General features: G+C 41.7%; 1 protein-coding gene across 13 annotated transcripts in view; it reads right to left on the reverse strand.

Moving 5' to 3' along the window:
* Window positions 1-22,811, reverse strand: part of Kdm4c (lysine demethylase 4C) — a 365,075-nt gene extending 342,264 nt beyond the window's left edge. For 10 of the 13 annotated variants that reach the window (XR_012440445.1, XR_012440446.1, XR_012440447.1 and 7 more), the window contains exons 1-2: window positions 22,341-22,469; window positions 14,246-14,360 (exon numbers count right to left, since the gene is read on the reverse strand). Coding sequence is in view for 7 of the 13 variants with exons in the window: in XM_074051900.1 (XP_073908001.1) it covers window positions 14,246-14,279 (34 nt within the window). In the remaining 6 variants the exon portion in view is untranslated. Of the gene's footprint in view, window positions 1-14,245; window positions 14,361-22,340; window positions 22,481-22,615 lie in introns of those variants that run through there. The other 3 variants (XM_074051899.1, XM_074051898.1, XM_074051897.1) reach the window with 3 other exon arrangements.
* Between the last annotated feature and the right edge of the window lie 529 nt (window positions 22,812-23,340).

Below are 23,340 nucleotides of genomic sequence, written 5' to 3' on the forward strand. Positions count from 1 at the left end.
CCATCTCAAACAATAGCTAGGTGCGGTGGTATGCACCTTTCATAGTCAGCTATATATGGAAGCACAAATACGAGGATCACAGTCCAGGCTGGCCCAGGCAGCAAGCAAGACACTATCTCAAAAATAACCAAGACAAAAAAGAGACATGGCTCAAGTGGTAGTAAACTTAGCTAGCACAAAGTCCTTAGTTCAACCCACAGTACTGTCAAAAAGAAAAGAAAAGAAACAGGCTAATGCTTTCCTGCCGTATTTAACATTATATCCTATATTGCTTTCCTTATTCACACTCATATTCTCTTATTTTAACAATTTATTTGGAAAGAATAAAAACTGATGGCTTTCATCTTGTTTCTTCAACAAGGCCTGCCACAGGAGTGGCTCAAGTGATAGAGCACCTGCCTAGCAAGACTGAAGCCCTGAGTTCAAACCCCAGTTTCGAGGCCTGCCATAAAATTGATCTGTACTACTAACTGCCTCTGAAGAACACTTCAGGATCTGCTACAAAGCACATCCCTGTGGGAGATACAACACCCACCAGTTTAGCAGATAATGTATTAGGCTACAGGGAAAAAAAAAAAAAAAAGAACTGAGGCACTAACCACCAGCTGCGCTAGTTAAGATAACAGTCTCCTCCATAGTTCTTCAGGGGCCTGTCCAAACCCTGGAGGTCATCCTCTCCACCCTCATCCACTCCAAAAAAGAAACTGGAGCCCAAAAAAGAAACTGGGCTAACAAAGCTCCTCAGCAGGTTCTATCACCCTGCTCTCCTGCAGTTCATAAGGGCTGCATTCACTCAGGAGGATGGAAGTCAGACCTTTCAGTTCCAGCACAGCAGCTCACTGGGTTTGTTCTCAGAGTGAGCCAAAAGTGTCTGGTCTGCAGACTGCCTCAGTTGGACATTGCTATGAGTTGACTTGTGTCGCCCAAAAAAACATGTTGACACCTAACTCCCATTACCTGTGAATGTGATCTTCTTTGGAAAGAGGGTCTTTGTAGACTTATGTAATCAAGTAAAGATCAGGTCAATTAGGACAGGTCCCAGTTCAATACAACTGACCTCCTTTTAAGAAAAAAAGAGACAGATGGAAACAAGAATACCATCTGAAAACAGAGGCAGAGGTTGGAGTTGTGCAGCTGCAAACCACAGAATGCCAAGCACTGCTGGCAAATATAAGAAGCCAAGAGAAAAGCAGGAAACAAATCCTTCCCTAGATTCTTCAGAAACAGCACAGCACTGCTTAACACCTTGATTTTAGCCTGTAGCTGCCAGGAATGTGAAAGAATTAATTTCTCTTGTTTTAAGCCATTCAGGTTTGGTGATATGTTAAAACATCCCTAGCAAAGTAACACAAGGCCAAGAAGTAGAAAACCATACCCTCCAGCACCAGTTTTATCAGTAGTAAAACTCTAATACTCTGACCTTCCTTCTTACTTCACCTTTCTCAAATGGTTCAAGTCTCGGAGGGAAAAGGAAGTAGCAGGCCACCTCAAGAGCTCCACATGAGCTCACCTACCCAGGTACTGAACCAGAAGAGGCTTTAAAGTTAGGCTGCCCTTTTTCTACCATCACGGTATTCCACATGCCTAGGCCCTAAGTGAGAAGGCAACACAGCCAAGAAAAGCCTTTCCTTCGAGTGTTGATCATGTTTGCCTGCATCAGGCTTCATTTGCCTTCTTAAATCCAATTTTTCTTTAATCCTTCTGTCCCCATTCAGATCACTATTCCAACTTGCTCTCTGGCCTACAAGCACCAGGTAGAAGAATGGAAAAGTGGACTCAGGGAAAAGGTCTTGGGACAGAACAGCCAAAGCAACAAGTGACTATCTGCAAAAATTCCTTTTAGTAATCCCAGCACTTGGGAGGCTGAGGCAGGGGGACTAAAAGTCCAAAGCCAACCTGTACTACAAGCAAGTCCCTATTTCAAAAAAAAAAAAAAAGGTAGGTCTGGGCATAGTGCCTTATGCCTGTAATCCCAGCTACTTGTGAGGCAGAAATCTAGAGGATCAGGGTTCAAGGCTAGCCCAGGAAAAAAGCTAGCAAGATCCCCATCTCAATCAATAAACCAGATGTAATAGTGCATCCCTGTCATTCCAACTACATGGAGTAGGAAGCACGGGTAAGAAGATTGACACCTGAGGCTGCCTGGGCAAAAATAGAAGGCCCTACATGAAAAATACTTGGGTTAAAGATTCTAGACTGGGTCTCAGTAGAAGGTTTTTGAGGAGTAAATATGTAAACTCTCTCCAAGCATCTATACTGGCCAATACATAATTCTCATCACACCCCTCTTAATCCTTGGTGGGCAGAAACAAGAAGTAATCTTTCTAGATACACTGAGAAAGGCTTCCCCTTCTCTTATTCACCAAATATCTGGCATGATTAACAGATCCACAGCATGCAGGCTGCCATTTCTTCTGAGTACAAATGAGAGCCCAGTACAAGTATGTAGAAGGGTGCTGGAACTAGCAAAATTGCCCTAACTGTTCCTTGCTGCTCATTCTTTGCTCCACCTAGCATGACAACTCCTTTCTACATCAAGCCATATTCAGACTTAGAAGACTTCACTGTTCTTGCATGAAATGCTGACAAGGTAATTGTAGTTACAAACTTCCAACTTCCTCCAAATATTAAATCTTACAGTATGTAGGATCTAATTTATGTGAATCAAATATTTGAATCAAATATTTAAACACATTGGGTCAAACTTTAATTCTATCTGTCCTTTCCTTTCCTTTATCTCTAATAGAATGCTTAAAAGTTAGTGCAGGGCTTCCAGCAACCAAGTATAGGTAACCTAAAACAATGAAGATCATCTCTAAATATAGATATGGAATGGTTTTCAAACTATATTTTCAATTTAAAAAGCAAACTGCAGCCACACATGGTGGTGCCACCTATAATCCTAGCACTCAGGAAGTTGAAGCAGCCTGAGTTACATAGTGAGAGACCTTGTCCCAAAAAAAGGAAGGAAGGGAGGGAGGAAGGAAAGGAAAAGAAAAGAAGGAAGGAAGGGAAGAGAAGAAAAGAGAAAAGGGTTGGGGCCATGGTCAGGTGGTAGAGCATCTGTCTAGCAAGTGCAAGGCCCTGAGTACAAACTCCCACACACTGCAAAAAAAAAAAAAAAAAAGCTGCTTACAGAATAAACAGAGTAATAAAAAATGGTCACCTACTGGGAAAAGAAGACACATAAAAGGATGCAAAACTTAAGTGAATGCAGCTCAACATCTACTTTTAACTCTTGAATCATATAAACAACTCAAATATTCAAAAATTAAACTGAAACCACGTGCCAGTGGCTCAGGAGGCAGAAATCAGGAGAATAGAGATTCAAAGCCAGACTAGACAAATAATTTATGAGACCTTATCCCAAAAAACACCATCACAAAAAAGGGGTGGTGCAGTGGCTCAAAATGTAGGCCCTGAGTTCAAACCCCAATACTGCAAAAAAAAAAAAAATTGAACTGGAGAAAAACAAGTCCTGAGAATTGAAAAAGAAATTATCCTACTATATTACTAGTCAATGGCATAAGCAAACAAAGAAAACAAAACGACATGTTATACAAAATCACCACAATGATAAATCATTTCATAACTTCCTTTCAAATTGTGATTGTCTCACTTAAAAGGCAGACAGTTGAAGAGAACAGATCTTAGAGCCAGACAGAACTGAATCCAGATCCCTCCACATGCCTTCCTCACTTACAGCTGTGTGAACTCAGGAAAGTTACTTAAACCCATCAGAAAATGGGAGTAACAATAGCTACCCAACCACACTTGGAGATTCAGTAAGCTGGTAAATGTAAATATTTGGTACCTTGCCAGACTATAGTAACATCTGTGAGTTCACTTTTAAAATAAGATAAAAAAGGACTATTCAAACTAAATCTCTCCTATTAGCTTTTTTCCCACCCCACTACCTGTGGATGCTCAAATCTCCCACACAGAAGTTTTTTTGTTTTTTTTTTGTTTGTTTGTTTTTTGGTGGGAGTAATCCCACATAATTTTCAAGGGTTCCCTGTATACCATGTCTCCTCCTAGACCCACCCCTGCCACAGTCTTGTCTCCCTAGTTCCTCACAGACAAACTCGAACACAGAAAGGCCTGCACTCACTTTGTCCAGTCCTCACCCTATTCAGTCTTCATCCCACTGGAATTGGATGTCTTCCTCCACCAGTGCATTGAAATCACTCTGGAAAAGGCTGCCAGTGGCTTTTCCAATGTTGTATCCACTATGTTGTTTCAGCCCTTACCAACTACTCTGCAGTCTCCAAATCTAAAGGCACTGGCACTGCTTCTGTGAGTGGTAAGACACCACTCCCAACTCAGTCTCTAGTGACCACTCCAGTCTCTGGAATTCCGTTCCAGGATCCTCCTCAGCCAACCTCCTCACTACTGGTATACTACAAGGTTCTTTTTGTGGTTGTCTTCCCTTTTCAACTGACATACCCACTGCAGGAGATTTCATCCACACTGACCTCAACTGTCTCTTCCCAGTATCTCAGTTATCTGTAACATGGACCGCTCTCTCCTGAATCCAAGTCTGGTAAATCTAAGTATATACTGGGCATAACCATTAGAAAATGAAGGTCAAGCTCTACAGAGACAACAATGACTATAAAACTGAATAAGTATAAAAAAGAATTCTTTTTCTAAAATCTTGCTCTCAGCTGATGGAGTAGCTCAAGTGGTAAGAGCACCTGCCTAGCAGGTGTGAAGCCCTGAGTTCAAAATCTGCCTTTCTATTAATAGTCTCAATTCTGATTCACTCAGTCCACCCACAGTCTAGCTTGCCTCTTTGTGGCCAATACTGACCAAGGCTAATCTTCAAAGAGCCTACAAGTGCAGAAGTATAAAAGCATACATACCACAGACCAGCTGCTGGAATAAAGAGCAGCACAGATTACCAGGAGAGTGGCTACAAAAGGGGGAGCTAAGCCTCTACCAGGGTGGAGTAGAGAGGGATGTGAGAAGTGAGCACATCTTCGACAGGATAGAACACCCTCCACTGCAAGGTTCAGATCAGAGCCAGGCGCTGGTGACTCATGCCTATAATCCTACCTTCTCAGAAGTCAGAGATCAGGAGGATCTTGGTTCAAACTCAGCCCAGACAAATAGTTTACAAGACTCTATCTCGAAATAATCCTTCACAAAAAAGGGCTGGTGTTCAAACCTTTGAACTCACGGTCCTGAGTTCACACACCAGCATCACAAAAAAAAAAAAAAAAAAAAAAGAGGTTCACATCAAAACAGCAGAGGCCAAAATACAGCCTAAGTCAGGCTTTGGTCTTTTCATTCCTCAGCTACACTAAGGGTCTTTGCTGACTTACCAATCTTTAATTCAACTTCCTCAATTCTCTTCTTTGAGCAAACCTTCTAGACACAAAAATGATTATGGCATCTTTTTCTGTTTTTGTTCTTGGTTTTGTTTTTTGAGACAGGATCTTGTTGTGTAACCCAAGCTGGTCTCAATGTCACAATCTTCCTGCCTCATTCTCCCAAGTGCTGGGATTACAGATGTACACCACCAAACTTGGCTCATTCTTCTCTTAAACCCTTTAAGAGCTCAGTGTGATTCTAGTATAGAAGCCAAATCCTCCATGGACCTAGCTCTCCCTTTCCTATCCAGCCTCAAAAACCCTTTTGGCCCACTGAAACCTTTGCATCATTCTACACCACTCGTGGCTCCCAAAAGAGCCAAGACATTTCCTTCCTCTGCTGTGCTGTATATAAACATGTATGTCACGTGTATGACATTACTAGTAGGAAATAATTGCTAAGTGCATTAATGCACTTTCTCTTATTTAAACCTCATAAATTCATTGAACAAGTGACCATGAATAGCTCTATTTCAATAGTCATCAGGAATAAGATGTTTGCCCAAGGTCCCATAGTTAGTAAAAGCAGAAGATGAGATCTGAGCCTAATCGGAGATTCTAGCACCCATACTCATAATACTGCACTATCTGCTTACTCTTTTCCTCAGTCTCAGCTGCCTGGCAAGACCCATCTTTTACCATTTATCTAACACGTGGACCATTATGAAGCCTTCCTTGGTGACACTCTCCCACCAACTGACAATGTCCTTCTCAATGCTCTCCTCATTCTCACTACATACATGTAATCAGGATTCCTAGATTCTGTACCCTGTCCTATCAGATATAGCATTCCTAGATTCCCAGATTCCTAGATTCTTAGATTCTGATCCTATCAGATTAGTTTCCTACATTCTGTGTTAGCAAATTCACCTACTTACTAGAAGTTATCCAAAACCCCCAAATCAGTATTTTTGGCACTTACACCCATTCATTGTTCATGTCATTCAAAGACATGCACAAAACAATGAAAAACTTAAATCACCAAAGCACATATTCATTGCCAGCTGAGGTCAAACAAGACTTTCTAATTTACTGAACATGTGTCCTTTTTATGGTCTACTTAGTGCCATGGGGTTTTTTTGCCTTTCCATGCTCTTTGTTGGTAATGTGGCTGTTTAAAATGATCCTCAAGCCCTATAATAGAGTACTGTCTAGTGCTACCGACCACTAGAAAACTACGATATGGCTCTGGACAAAAATACATGTGTTATATTAGCTTCATTCAGGCACAAGTTAGTACTGTTGGCTTTGAATTTAATGTTAATAAATCAACAATACTATATTAAATAAGGTGTCTTTAAACCAAAGGACAATACAAAATTTATGTATTGGTCACTTGATGAAAATTCGGGGACCATAGGCTCTTGGGACCCTAACCTTGTATTTTCTCTAGGAACAATGTTTCAATATTAACTAATTTAGTGTTCACAGTCCTTTATGAAACATAAGTACTACAAATATTGAGACTCAATAGCCCATGTGATAAGACCATTCAGAAAAAGGCCCCACTACCAATGGGGACTTAACCCCACTTACAGCGGGGTTAAGTCCAAGCAGCCAATTATACAGACTAAAGTTGACATAAGCTAGTTCAGTCACTTCCCTATTTCCAGAACTTAGAACTGGGGAGCAGAGAGAATTCCATGAGGAGCTGTAGCTGCTGTTGTCTGATTTTTTGCATAAACAGAGAATGAGAGGAGAGAAGCACAGAGGAATTAAGAGACCCTGCAGACCAGAGAATGATTAGGAAGGCTGCTTGTGGACACTGGGGATGGGGGGAACCAAGCTGAATCATCATAGGTTTAATCCAAGTCATATGGTAGATGACAGAAGCATCTGCATTTTCCAGACATTGAAGATTCTAGAGAACTGAAATCTACATTAAAACAGACATTGCAAATCAGATTTAAATTCTTCTACTCTGAACAGACTTGAATTCAGAACTAGGCAGAAGTGGAGAGAGAGAGGAAACCCACAGGCATTCTTCTTGCCAAAACCCATTTGACAGTTTGGCTCTGAAGCAACAGTTCTAACACAACTCCTGGTCCCTGAATCACAACTAAAACGGACACAGCCAGCAACTTCCTGCTCCCCAGATTTCAGCCAGGATGGTATGAACTGGACCCTGGTTCTTCAGTTTTCTATTTGTAACAGATAGAATAGGTCCCTTGACACCTCCTCTAGCAATGATGTACTAAAAGAGACACTCTGGGGATCCAACCAAAAGACTGCTTCTGCAACCTTACAAACCATCCTCTAACACCTAGCTCCCAATACAAAATTTCTCTGCATAAGTTAACCAGACAGTATCTAGTATCTATAATTGAATCATGGCTGATGCAATTATCAAATAGAACTGGTAACAATAGCAACTGGGAAAGAAACCAGGTATACAAATACCAGATGTGAATCAAAAGGTTTTAGTCATACTTATCTTTAACCAGTAATACTTCTTAATAATCACTTCTGTGATGTACTCTTAACGAAATTAACTTGAATGACTCAAAATTAAGTTTTGTAGCGTTGAGTGCAATTACTAATTGAACCTTTTAAGAACATTATCCAGGGCTGGGAGAGAGGTTCAAGTAGTAGAGCCCAGCAAGCGTAAAGGCCCTGAGTTCAAACCCCAGTACTACCACACCTTAAAAAAAAAAAAAACTACTAGCCAGCCACTTATAGCTAATTTATTCCATTGGTCTACTACAGAAATTCTCAAACACCCTCTGCTTAACTAGATAAGGAATGCTATGTATTCTCTCTGGAAAAGACCACTATGCCCACACACCAGGCTAGTAAGCTATGCCTGACATATCCAAGTACCAGTTGCACTACATGCTTATCAAGACAACAGTATTTATTTCCAATCCAGTTTATGCTAGTTCAGCCGTTATTATTCCATAAATAGATTAATTGTGAGTACAAAAATACTGTTTCTACAAAACTTAAGTGAAATCCTTAGGAATTTTTTTTTAAAAAATGTTAAATGAGGTGTGAGAATTATAACAGTAAAATTTAGATGGTGGAAAGATTTGTAAAAATATAGAAGGATTCTGGCTCATAGTGTCTCAAATGTCTTAATTCTCACTCTACTTCAAAAGTAAAAAATGGAAAGTGGTGGATCTTGCATTGAGGGTACAGGTTAATGCAAGAGAGACAACACAGGCTCCAAACTATGGACCTTTACACAATGAAAACACTTTACACTACAGGATACACAAATGAATGCACACAAGTTTCAAGTAGAAATAAAGTAAAAAATGTGTCTTTATGATTCACATCTCTAACACAAATAAACACTACTGGATAACTTTTGGAAATAATTCTTCTGTCTTATAAAAATATAAAAATAATGAAAGGCAGGCTTATAATTCCAGCTACTTGGGAGGCTGAGAGCAAAAGGATCACAGTTTAAGGCCAGCTGGGGCAAAAATTCAGCGAGACCTCGTCTCAACCAATAAAGCTGGGAATGCTGGTTGGCATGCACCTGTGATCCCAGCTACTACACAGGAGGCATAATAGGAGGATTGCAGTCCAGGCTGACTAAGGCAAAATCACAACACCCTGTCCAAATAATAACTAAAGCTGCTAGGCACCAGTGGTTCACACATGTAATCCTAGCGACTCAGGAGGCAGAGATCAGGAGGATCTCGGTTCAAAGCCAGCCCAGGAAAACCATTCTGGAGATTCTATCTTGAAAAAAAAAAACCCACTCCAAAAAAGAGCCAGTGGAGTGGCTCAGGTATAGGCCCTGAGTTCAAACCCCAGTACCATAAAAATAAATAAATAAACCATGATAATAATAATAACTAAGGCAAAAAAGGCCAAGCACATGGCTCTAGTGGTAGAGCCCTTGCCTAGCAAGTGCCAGGTCCTGAGTTCAAACCTCAGTATCACCAAAAATAATAATGATGAGGATGAAAGGTCAAAATATGTTACCAAACATTGCTATTAAGCCCTCTAACCCTGCTTCAGGGAATAGTCAAATCAATAATGTTTAGCAGAAATGGTGGCACGTGCCTATAATCCCAGGACTCAGGAGACAGAAGGGGGTAAGTTGAAACCCACCCTGGGCTACACAGCAAGACCCTCAAAATCAAGCACTGGTGATTCACACCTGTAAATCCTAGCCACTCAGGAGGCAGAGATCTCAGAAGCTAGCCAAGGGCAAACATAAAGCCAGCCCCAGATAAATAGTTCGTGAGCCCATATCTCGAAAAAACTCGTCACAAAAAAATGATTGGCAGAGGTCCTGAACCCCAATGTTACCCAAAAAAAAAAAAACACCAAAAAAAATTTTAACTTGAATTAAAGAAAATAAATATATGGTATCATGAAGCTCTTTGTGTTTATTCTATATTTGTTACAATTGTAAATAATATTTAACTTTTTCTTAGAAAAACTGCAGGAATAGATTTTTAAAAGCAACTATATGCTTTACCCAGATTCATCTATTAACATTTTACCCTATTTGCACGCTCAACTTGAGTGCACACTTGGCCGCCCTTCCTCCCTCCGTTTCTCTCCTCCACATATATAGATATGTATGTATGTATAAAATCTCTCCCTCCTCCATATAGAGAAATAATTTTCTTTATGAACCATTTCAGAAAGTTGTAAATATCACATTTTACCCCTAAAACCTTTAGTTTTAAGAATAAAGATATTCTCTCACAAAAGCACAGTACAGTTTTCGACTCCAGAAAACTTAACACAGACATAATACTTACATCTAATTCCTGTGGTCCAATTTTTTCAAGTGGCCTAATAAAATGTTTTATATGTATTTTCCCTCTGGTATAGTATTAGGCATTATTTGTAAGTGTCATGTCTCTTTAATATTCTTTGATCTAGAATAACTCCACAGCCTTTGTTAATTAATGCATTGTCATTCTTAAGAATATAGTCACTTTGCTTCAAATAGAACATGTCTCATTTTAAGTTTTTGTTTTTGTTTTCTTTTAGGTTGTTTATGGATTGATTTTTGGTTAATTTGAAATGGGGGCTGGAATACGAACAGGTGGCATGGGAATCAAAGCAATGCAGAATCAGGAGCTAAGACTGCAAAACTGATAGGGGGCAAAATTAATCATTAACTAAATATTAAGAAAACACAAGAATGCATTCATTCCTTTGATCACATGCCTCCCCAGTAGTTACAATACATAGTAGAAAACAATTCCTCCACAATTCCTCTGAATTTGCCCCAAATGAGCAATATGCACCTGGGAGGTAAGAATGCCTGGTATAGCAATCTTTTTTGATCAAAAGAATGCCCATAAAAGTGACAAGAAACAGCCCAGCACAGGTGGCTCACGCCAGCTACACACTCCTAGCTACTTAGGAGGCAGAGATCAGGAGCATCGTGGTTCAAAGTCCAGGCAAACAGTTTGTGAGACCATGAGACTATCTCAAAAAACCCACCACAAAAAAGGGCTGGTGGAATAGCTCAAAGTATAGGCCCTGAGTTCAAGCCTCAACCATTCATGTCACAAGATCATTTCATTTGTAGATTACCCCAGACCTAATATCTACATGCATGGATGAAAATATCAAAACACTGCAACAGAAGGACTGAAAGTTACCAGATTCCTAACACAAAGAAACCACTTATCTGGATGAAAGTTTAAGCTAAACTCCCAAACCTACTTTAGCCAATATAAATTGTCCCAGTGGAAGAACACTCATTATGACTCTAAAACCTGTATTCCAAGCACTTGCAATGTGCATCCCTCTTTCCTTACTTTCCACTGCTTTACCTCACTTGCCTAACAAAATCTTGGCAGCTTGCTACCTCGGGAGTTATCTTAAAATTATTTTCTCTGACACATTCAAGACCAAGGAAACTGGGTACCAGGTACTAGAGGGTTTTTTTCTATTAAAAACCTTTTCAACCCTTCTCCAGTGACATAGTTCTGCAGCTCACGCTGTGCTCAAACTCATAATCCTACTACTTCAGTCTATCAAATGCTGGGATTACAGAAGTGAAGCACCATGCCCAGCTCTAAATCTATTATTTTATATTTGAAGACAAAAGTAATCTTTAAACCTAATATCAATAAAACTTCTAGCCAGGCGTGGTGGTGCACACCTGTAATCTAGCATATGGGAAGATGAGGCCGGAGAATTGTGATTTCAAGGCCACCCTCAGCTATACATAGTTCCAGGTCAGCCTGGGCTACACAGCAAGAGCCTGTCTCAAAAAAACTAAAAGAGGGGCTGGAGGATTGGCTCAAGCAGTAAGCCACTTGCCTGCCTAGCAAGCAAAAGCCCTGACTTCAAATCCCAGTGCCGCCAAAAAAAAAAGAACCTCAAAAAATAAGTCAGGCACTGAAGAAGCTAAGATTGGCAAATAATTCATGAAATGGGACTCCCTCCCTCCCAATCTCCAAAACAACCAAAGCAAAATGGACTGGCAGTATGGCTCAAGTGATAGAGCACCTGCTTTGCAAGCACGATGCCCTGAGTTCAAACTCAAGTCCCACCAAAATAAGTAATTAAAACTTTTGTGTAACCAAATGCTTTTAAAGTTATGAAGAGTGTGCTTTTCCACTAGCTCTCCCCCCCACCGCCCCCACCCCCCGCTCCTGCCATCATGATTATCTAGCAGGATCTCATCAACCACTATGAACTGTTCTCCAATATTAACAAGATCCAGGAGACTACAGATGGTCTGTACCTGGAAGTGGAGGGCAAGATGGTCAGTAGGACCTAGGATAACACTGATGGAAATGCCTCCACTGAAGGCCCTGAGGGTGAAGTGTAGCAATTGTCTAGCAAATGTGAGGCCTGAGTTCAAACCCCAGTAGAGGGGGAAAAAAAAAAAAAGACAAAAAGCCAGACACCAGTGGCTCATGCCTGTATCCTAGCTACTCAGGAGCCAGACAGAGATCAGAAGGATCACGGTTCAAAGCCAGCCAACAGTATGAAAGACCCTATGTAGAAAAAGCCCATAACAAAAAAGGACTGGCAGAGTGGCTCAAGTGCTAAGAGTGCCTGCCTATCAAGCACAAGGTCCTGAGCCTGAATTCAAACCCAGTCCCACCTGAAAAAAAATACAGGTTAAAAAGCATCAGCAACTGACTGGATCAAAAAGCAAGATCTGTTAGGTGCCAGTGTCTCACACCTGTAATCTCAGCTGCTCAGGAGGCACAGACTGGGAGGATTGTGGTTTGAAGCCAGACAAGGCAAATAGTTCACAAGACCCTATCCCAAAAAACCCATCACGAAAAAGGGCTGGTAGAGTGGCTCAAGGTGTAGGCACTGTGTCCAAAACCCAGTACTGCAAAAATAAATAGATAAACAAGATGTGGCACAAGTGGCAGAGCACCTGACTAAAAGTGAGAACCCCTGAGTTCAAATCCCAGTATTACCAAAAAAAAAAAAAAAAAGCAAGCAAGATCGATGCAACAATCTGTTGTCACACGAAACATTCACAACCAAAGACACAACACAAACTAAAAGTGAAAGGTTGGAAAAAGATATACCAGGCACACAGAAATTGAAAGCAATCAGGAGTACCTATTCTCACAAAACAGATTTTCAGCAAAATACAGTTGGAAAAGATATAAAAGTCACTACATACTAATAAACGGAACAATTCAGCAAAAAGATATCAATTCTAAATAAATATGCACCATAAATCAGTGCCCCCAAGTTCATTAAGCTGAGCGTAAAGAAAAAGTTAGGTCCAAATACAATAATAATAGGAGCTCTGAACACTCCACTCTAATCAACATACAGCACATCCAGACAAAAAATTAACAAAGAGCCAGGCGCAGGTAGCTCATGGCTGTAATCCTGGGCAGAGATCAGGAGGATCAAGGTTCAAAGCCAACCCAGGTACACAGTTCAAAGGACCTTATCCTGAAAAACCATCACAAAAAAGGGATGGTAGAGTGGCTCAAGGTGTATGTCCTGAGTTCAAAACCCATTTCCACAAAAAAAAATGAATAAAATAACAAAGATATCCTAGAACTGAACAATGAATGAAACAGACTTCAGATATCTATAGAGTATTTCATAGTACCTCAGGAAATTACATATTTTTCTCAGCAGCTCATGGAACATTCTCCAAATTAGATCACATCCCAGGTCATAAAGCAAATCTCAACAAATGCAAAAAAAAAACAATTGAAAAATTCCCTGTATCCTAACAGACCATAATGGAATAAAATTAGAAATCAATGGCAAGGAAAACCACAAAATCATTCAAACTCATGGAGTTTGAACAACACTCTTTCAAGTGATCAGTCGGTCCACTGAAGAAATCAGTAAATTCCTAGAATCAAATGAAAATCAGAACACAATACACCAGAACCTGTGGGATACAGTCCCATAGGTTCTTAAGAAGGAGGAAGAATCTTAAGAAGATTCTTAAAAAAGGAAGTTTACAACCATGAATGCACACATCAGAAAATTAGAGAGATCTCAAATAAACAATCTAATGATACACCTGAAACTCAGAAAAACATGAACTAGTCAACCTCAAAAGTAGTAGATGCAAAGAAATTACAAAAATCAGGGCAGAAATTACTGAATTGGAGATCAAAACAATGAAACAAAAAGTTAGTTCTTTGAAAAAATAAACATGACCAGCAAAACTTTAGCCAAATTAACCAAAAGAAAGGAGAACATCCAAATTAATAATTTTGAGATGAAAAAGGGGTATTACAACAGATTCATTGACAGATGTCAATGAAATTCAGATAATCATATGCAAATTTTGAAAACCTACAATCCACCAAACTGGAAAATCAAGAAGAAACAGATACATTTCTTGACACATATGACCCACCAAAATTGAACTAACAGGACATTAACAACTTAAACAGGTCTATCACAAGCAATGACATTGAGACAGTTATAAATACCTCCTCCCAACAGGTGTGGGTGGCTCAAGTTCATAATCCTAGCTACTCAGAAGACAGAGATCAGGAGGATCAAGGTTTGAAGTCAGCCCCAGGCAAACAGTTCCAGAGACTCTATCTTGAAAAAAACATACCACAATCAAGAAAATGTGATATACATATATAGATATAGATACACAGACATATATATACACACATACATTTATATATACACACACAAACACACTAGAGTTTTATTCAACCATGTGGTTTGAAGTTAAATGGATGCAACTGGAGGACATCATGTTAAGTGAAGTAAGCCAGAAACACAACAAGGGGATTGGACTTTGAGCACATGATAAAAGTGAGAGCACACAAGGGAGGGTGAGGATAGGTAAGACACCTAAAAAATTAGCTAACATTTGTTATCCTTAATGCAGAGAAACTAAAGCAGATACCTTAAAAGCAACTGAGGCCAATAGGAGAAGGGGACCAGGAACTAGAGAAAAGGTTAGATCAAAAAGAATTAACGTAGAAGGTAACACACATGCACAGGAAATTAATGTGAGTCAACTCCCTGTATAGCTATCCTTATCTCAACCAGCAAAAACACTTGTTCCTTCCTATTATTGCTTATACTCTTTTCTTCAACAAAATTAGAGATAAGGGCAAAATAGTTTCTGCCAAGTATTGAGGGGGTGGGGGGGAGCAGGAGGGGGCGGAGTGGGTGGTAAGGGAGGGGGTGGGGGCAGGGGAGAGAAATGACCCAAGCCTTGTATGCACATATGAATACTAAAACAAAAAAAAAAAGTGAAGTAAGCCAGGTTTAGAAAGACAAAGGACATGTTTTCTCTCATAAGTGGAAGATCCAAAAGATAAACATACATACAAAAACAAGCATGATCATATACAAACTCATATGTAGAACATGTTTGTAATAGTGGAACTACTCAATGAAACTTGGGGAAGGAGGGAAAGGAAAAGAGAACACAGAGCATCGACGATACTGTAAAACATAACATCTGTGAAGGTAGAGGACATAAAGATATACATTGGAAGCTGTTGAAAAATGGGGGATGGTTGGTAAAAGGATAAGGAACAGCAATGCAAGGGGTTGGACATACCAAAGTAAAGTATACTCACAGTGGGGATACATTGAGAAACCCCTTTGAACATTGACTTAGATAGGACTATAAAATAGGTACTGGGGAGGAGGTATTTTGTGGAAGGAGAGGGTGAATGAAGGAGACTAAGGTTAGTATATACAGTTGATGGACTTCATATACCTATATGAAATAAAAAAGAAACCTCTTGCAATTGCTTTAAGTGGGATGGGGAGGGGATGAGAGGGAGAGACAATGGGGGTGATCCAGCCAAAGTACAACAAAATCCTATTTGAAATTGTTGTTATGAAGCCCCCCTGTACAATGAACATATCCTAATAAAAGAAATTTTTAAGTCTGTCATAAGGACTTAAAAGAAGTCCTAAATGGAAAGGTGTACCATATTTTTGCCCAGGAAGACTGAGCACTGGGCCACGCACTGGTGACTTGCTCCTGTAATTCTAGCTACTTCTGCTGTGTCATGATGGGTAAAAATATATTTCCTACTGTGTGCCTTGGTTTTATAGTATAATTTTTTCATTAATGTAAAAGTCATTAATTTGCTTAACAATTGTTTATTAAACACCTATACTTTATATCTGGAGATGCAACATTATGCTGGTGTCAAGTAAGGCAATAATACTTGGTCCCTACCCCTGTACAATTCTCAGTTTACAAAAAAAATCATAATCACATAAATATATGACTATAGACTGTGCTAAGCATTATGGAAAAGCATAGGAAGCTAAAACAGAATAGCTTAGAGAAGCTGCTTTAGACTAGAAGAATTATGCAGGGAAGAAGTATGGAAAATGAAGTTGGCCTGGCAGGAAGCAGCACATTCTGGAAGCACCTATACAGTCTGAGGAAATGAAAAGCCAGTGGGTAGAGAGGAAACATAAAACCGTCTAGACAGGCTTGTGGGGTGGGGGATGGAACTTTAAATGCTCTGAGGACAATGACAATGATCCAGTTAGCATTTTGAAAGATCATCAGGTGGAGAAAAAAAATGGGAGGCTAGAGTGGATAATGGAGAGTGCAGTGTAAGTAGAGACAATGGCACTAATCCCAGATGCTTTTCTGAAGCAGAAGTGACAATGTTTAGTGATGGTTTGGACAGTCAGGAGTGGGGAACCATGAAGTGTTTGGGATAACTTGCAGGCTGCCAGAGTGAACAGTAAAATGACCTGAGATTCATGAGAAATCCCAAAGAAGCAGAGCTAAAAGGAAAGGTCAGAGGTTGTTTTTTTGTGTTGTTATTGGTTTCTTCCCATGGTAGGGATAAAACCAAGGCTTTGAACTATATACATATATACCCAGTCCAAGATCAGAGTTCTGTTTGCTACAATTAACAAAAAGAAATATCAAATTGCCAGGCACTGGTGGCTCACTCCTGTAATTCACTACTTAGGAGGCTGAGATCAGGAGGCAAGCCCCCACAGATAGTTCTGGAGACCCCATCTCCAAAATAATCAGAGCAAAAAGGACTGAAGGTGTGGCTCAAGAGGTGGATCACCTGCTTTGCAAGCATGAAGCCCTGAGTTCAAACCTCAGTCTTACCAAAAAAAACAAAATGTCAAATTAATACCTGGTGGGGGAAAGAGGGAGAGAGTGGAGGGGAGAGTGGCCCAAACAATGTATACGCATACAAATAAATGAATAAAGGAAAAAATTAATACCTGGAAGTACATAGAGATGTATCAAGAAACAAAAGGAAGTCAGTAACAAAAGTGCTTGGACAACACATTATGCTGCTCCTTAAATACCCACAGTAATGTATAATAAACGCAGGTCCAGAAGAATCTGGAATAAATTTTAAAGACTAGCAGTGGCAGTTCATAATCGGTAGCTGAAGCCACTGTGCATCTGAACATATAGTTCAACAATGTAACTAAACATTCACTGTTCAAATAATCCTCTACGAAACTGTAGGAAATCGTGTGTCCACTGTGTTCACTACTGTAAGTTCCACATTTAACACACTGTGTGGCACACAGTAGATATTACTCTATTGCAGAAACGTACCCAGTACTAAACAGAACAAACAACCCAGCAAAAATACTACTAATAACGCAAATAAGCAATCACTCAAGACAAAACTTTGAACTATGAAATATACAAATATATTAATCAGGACATTTCTCAGGGAAAAAAGTAACTTAGCTATTTAGCACATTCTTAGCTTTCATACCCTAAGAGTCTCTGATGCTAGATTCAGGAGGATCTCAGTTCAATGCCAGCCCAGGCAAATAGTTCTGGAGACCCTATCTGAAAAAAAAAAAAAATCACAAATAAGGGGGTGAGGGGCTGGTGAAATGGTTCAAGGTGTAGGCCTCCTCTATACTGAAGAAAATATATCAGCTTATAAAAGTTTGATACCAGCCAAGCACCAGTGGTTCACACCTGTAATCCTAGCCTCCTGGGAGGCAGAGATCAGGAGAATCAGTCTGGGCAAACAGTTCTCAAGACCCTATCTCAAAAATAATCAACACGAACCAGGGTTGGTAGAATGGCCCAAGGGGTAGAGTGCCTGCCTAGCAACATGAAGCCCTGCAGTGAAATCCCAACCACTCAAAAAAATAAAAAGGTTTGATAACTAAAGTTTCATTTCATTTAGGTTATTAAAACCAAATAAAAACTGTTAGAAGGAAACTCATTAAAATGAAAATAGCAATACTTTTCTTTTTCCTCTTGTCTTCTGTCTTCCTGACTTTCTCACAAATGTGAATTTTATGAAACTTTTTTTACTTATTCACAAAGGTAATACTGATTCACAAGAGAAGATTTAGAAAATCCATATAAACCCAACAGAAACAAATTACCCACAAGTCCATCACCCAGAAATAACTAACCACTGCCAATATTTTTGTGTGGCCCTTTCTCTGTGCATTCACGGTATGGAAAGGGAAGAGCGACACACAAGAGATTGTTAAAAATGATGACGATTACAGAACACTGCTATGGCAAGTGTGCAGGGCTGTGGGGAAATGACCTTGAAGGAATGATACTGAACTGACCAGACAGGGAAGTGCAGGTCAAAGCAGTCTAGACGAGGACACCAAGGCCAACCAGGGGACTGGACAGACAGAGGAGGCTGGTAGGAAGGGAGTGCTAGGTTGATCAAAACCTTAAGGTAAGGGGGAGCTGAGTTCGAACTGGTTTCTCAGTGAAACAGGCCTTGAAGGAGGAACAAGAGGAATAGGCTTTTTAAAGGGATTACTGTGACTGCTTGGGTATGGAAGGAATTGCTCCCAGCAATTATAAATTTGGAAAGGCAGCATCTTTTTCAATACATCAGTATTCCTAAAGAGCAGGGAGGGAAGGGTATAGCGAATCTTTTTTTTTTTGGGGGGGGTGGGGGCTTGAGGAAGAAGTAAAATAAAAATGAGATAATATTTTGAATATACATTTTAGACCCCACAAACTTCCTATATTAGTAGAGTTAGAAATATGCAGTGAATGTACAAGACCTTGGGTTTTATCCCAACTACTGCAAAAAAAAACAAACAAACAAAAAACAGCCTGTAATCCTAGCTATTCAGGAGGCAAAGATCCAGAGAACTGAGGGTTAGACCCTATCTCAAAAACACCCAGCACAAAAAAGGGCTGGCTGAGTAGCTTAAGAGTTAGAGGTGCCTGCCTAGCAAGCTTGAGGCCCTGAGTTCAAACACCAGAACCTTCAAAAAAAGAAAAAGGTTGTAAGGAGCATTAAATATTAATATTTAACAAAAGGGAACACGATTTTTTAAAGATTGAGAGATCTGCATTAGACACTGAGTTTAATGACAGTACAGGATGTACCTGTTTTATCATTATATTCCTAATAAATGCATAACAAATACATGAATATCAAGGAACAGCTATGAGCAGTTATAACTTATAAAACACGGCTAACAGGAAGAGCTGATCATAACATCCAGGGAAAACACAGCACAAGCCACAGAACAAAGCCCCAAGAGAATTCTGGTTTCTTGTGAACTGAACTTGGCAACAGAGCAGAGAAAGTTCAACAGGCCCCTCCAGGGCCTCAAAAGAATATCTCCAAGACTATCCTTCCTTGCTCACACCTTCATTCATTCATTCAAAAGATGAGGGAGGATTAAACCAGCAATCCAGATATTAGGTACATACCCAAGAGGAAAGAAAACATGTCCACACAAAAACTCTTTCATGAATGTTCACAGCACCATTATTCATAATGACCAAAAAGTGGAAACAACCCAAATGTTCATCACTGAAGAATAAGCACAATGTGGTATTTCCATACTATGGAATATTACTCAGACATTATTTTTAAAAGAGTACTGCTATAGGCTACGATGTGGGTGACCCTGAAAACATTATACTATGTAAAAGAAGCCAGTCACAAAAGACCACCTAGTCTATGACTCCATGGACATGAAATGCCCAGAATAGGCATAGCTTTTGAGGCACAAAGCTGAGTAGTGGTTTCTGAGGGCTGCAAGGGAAGCGAGGGTAGAGAGAAATGGCCAATGACTGTTAACGAGAACAGGGGATGATAAAAAAAAAATTCTAAAATTGATTGTGGTGATTACATCTCTCATACAGTTCTATGCATATACTAAAAGCCATTGAATTACATTTTTGTTTTTGTTGCAGCACTGGATGTTGAACACAGGGTTTCAAGCTTGCTAGGCAAGTGCTCTACCATTTCAGCCACTCTGCCAGCACTTTCTTTGCTTTTTGGGACAGTATCTGACCATGTAGCTAGCCCAGGAGGTCCCTGAAATTGTGATCCTCCTACCTCAGACATAAGTGTTGAGATTAAAGGTGTGAGCCACCAAATCTAGCTCAATAATGCATTTTAAATACGTGAACTGTTTCTCAATAAAGATTTTTATTTATTTATTTTAAGAAACCAGGAAAGATGTTTGGTGCACCTCAGCCTTAATTACTTTACTCAAGCAAAGTACAGGAAATAACATAAAGGGAGGGGGGAAAAAAAACAGAACATGTTCTCAAGACTTAACATTCTAGCAGGGAGTGGGGGGAAGGGAGGGTGGAGGCCTTTACAAAGCAATGAGGAAAGGTACCCAGCAAACCTAACCACCCTTACCAGAAAAGGTGTTCACAAGGTCTCTCAATTTATCAGATTTTCATCCGTAAATTGAAATTGAAATCCAAGAAACTGCTTATTAAAAATTCAATACCTCTCCTGCTTATAAAAAAATCTTTATTCTTACACAATAGTTGATGGACTTTTCTGAAAACGTTTGTGCACGTGCAATGGGAGTTAAACCCAGAGCTTCACTACGCACTCGGTAAAACGTTTCTTCATTTGGGTGTGTGTGTGTTTGTGCGTGTGTGGTGCTGGGGGTCGAACCCAGGGCCCTGTGCATGCTAGGCAAGTGCTCTACCACTGAGCTACATCCCCAGCCCAAAACGTTTATTTTTGTTTGGTGGGACTGGTGTTTGAACTCAGGACTTCTCGCTTGCAAAGCAGGTGCTGTACCGTTTGAATCACGTTTCAGTCCCCAAAATGTTTATTTTTAACTTTAGAAAAGCAAGTGGCTAACGTATGCTAATAAATTTAAACTCTCTGATTAAACTTTTAATGAATTACCAAATTTGTGGAGTGTTGTAAAGATTATTTGCAAGCTTTTAAAAACTAAAACTGTTAGGAGGGCGGAAAAAGCTGAAGTGTGTACAACGTTCCAAAAAAGCATGGGGGGGCTACGACACCAGCAAGGTAGGAAAGTTTGAGTAATGACTTCAAAGGCGAACCGAGTGCTACATAGTAAAAAAGAAAACCTTTCAAAATTAAAGCCGCTAGCTAGCCGTGGTGGTTCATACCTGCAATCCCAGCACTCAGGAAACAGCTTGCCTTGGAATATATATCTATATATAAAATAATCCTGTCTCAAAAACACCGAAAACAAAAACAAGAGGGGGAAAAAAATAAAGTCAACTAATTTTTTAACCACAACACTTCGAAATTAGAGTATTAGTTACTGTTGCCATAGAAACTGTGAAGCCAAGTTAAAAAAAAAAAAACGCAAACTCAAGTGAGTGAAAAGGGCAAAGTTTAGTGCGAACTGAAGTGGACCGAGCCTGTCCATCGGAAGTTTTCACCCGGATGAAGGGGAACCGAATGCAATTCTAACCTACATTTCCGAAGCACGATTTAATGATAAATCTCGTGATTATCAAGTGCAAAAAACAAACAAAAAAAAAAAGCAAGAAAAGTTTGCTCGGTCTTCTCCGGAAGGAAGAACCGCACAAAACCCCTCCCTTGTGCCGCCCCCCCAGACACACACACACACGCGCGCGCGCGCGCCGCAGGCTTGCAGGGCGCAGCTCGCAAAGGGCGCGCCCGCTCTGGGTGCACCAGGAGAGCATCAGTGCAGCCCTGCGGCTGCTTACCTTCCTCCTCCTCATCACCCCACACCACGTCCAGTGCACGAGCAGTTATTAAGTACCCACTGTCTACCCCTCATCGTGTCTCTTCCAGGCACTGCAGGAAGAAATGGCCCTCAAGCAGGAGAAAAGAGAAACCTAAAGGCCAGCTGCTATGGCTGAGAACGAAACGAACGACGGGCTCCCACCCACACCTCGCCCTCACCCCGCAGGTCGCGACAGTATCAGAGAAGGCAAGGCCCCTAGGGGCGCACCAGGCCCGGTCTTCCACCAGTCTTGCGCAGACCTGGCTAGGGGCAGAAAGGAGGCAGCCGGTGTCCCAGGACCACCGCGTGTCCCTGTCCCGAGGAAGCACCACCCCGACTCCGACTCCCGGAGACAGGCGACTACGGGGCCCGAACCCCGCCAGGGCCGGAGCGCGCTGTCACGGAGTCCCTCCCTCCGCCCCGGCGACCATGGCCGTCCGCTCCCTGGCCAGCAAGACGGTGGCGACGGGTGCGGACAGAGGTCCTCAGCTCCCCACTGACGCCCGCACCCCTCGCTGCCCCGCGCAGCGGAGAGCAGTGCCGGGAAGACCGCCCGGGCCCCTCCCCTCCCCCCCAGGCCGCCAGATCCCCACACTACGGAAAAGCGGTTACCTGGGTCGCGGGTGGAGGTGGGGACGCTACCCGGAGGAGCAGGAGGAGGAGGAAGACGCTGGCCTCACGCCGGGGGAGATTTGGAAAATTTGGAAGTCTTGTTCCGCACTGGGTGACAGCTGTTCGCTGCGCACGCGCACGGAGGGCCCGGAGCCGATCACTCCGCCGCTCCGCGCCCTCCCGTCGAGGGGGTGGTGGGAGGCAGCGGCGAGGACGCGCGCACTGCGCGCGCCGTCACGTGACCCCCTCCCACCTCCCCCCCCCCACACACACACCCTGACTGCGTCACGTGAGCTTCCAAACAGCTTAAAGGTACCGAGCACCCTCTCACTTTGCGTTCAAGTCTTCCGCGCCAAGTTTAGTCTATTTTCGCTGTGGTGCATCTTCTGGTTTTCTAGAAACGGGCATTGTCCCCTTCTTCCCAGACTGGGACAGACACTAGCGCAGGAGGAAGGAACAGGTGCACAGAACCCTGCCTGTCGAAGAAGCGCTCGCCGGGTTCCCACAGGGCTGGACCTGATGTAGTCCACGCGCTACACGTCGTCCTGAGCGCCCACACCAGCCTATGGCGGCCTCTAGACGTCAGAGTGGCGTTTCCATGGGTGGGGCCTCGGAATGCCCAGCCTAGCCTGGTGAGGAAGACTTTGCCGGCGATGACAGTGTCCTGTGCCGGTTCTCTCTTCTCCCGGTAGCCCGGGGCTCTGAGCTTTCTAGCTATAATGCGAGATCCCGAGTGGGCGCAGAGTTTCCCCGGGTCCCTACTCCTTAACAAGCAACGCTCGAGCAAAGGGCCTCGTTGTTAGCATCCGGAAGCAAAACTGCCCCGAATTCAAGTCACCTATGCGTGGCAAGTCCCTCCCCGCGCAGGTATGCGCTGAAGATGGAGAGAACCTAGGGTCGCTCCAATAGGACTTCTGGGCTAAAGGGTCCCTTAGCAACTAGTGACCCGAATTGGAGTAACTAGAAGTGAGGCGCTCCTGAGCCGCTGAGAGCTTAGTTC

Source organism: Castor canadensis, chromosome 13 (genome assembly GCF_047511655.1).
Source record: "Castor canadensis chromosome 13, mCasCan1.hap1v2, whole genome shotgun sequence".
NCBI classification, from domain to species: Eukaryota; Metazoa; Chordata; class Mammalia; order Rodentia; family Castoridae; genus Castor; species Castor canadensis.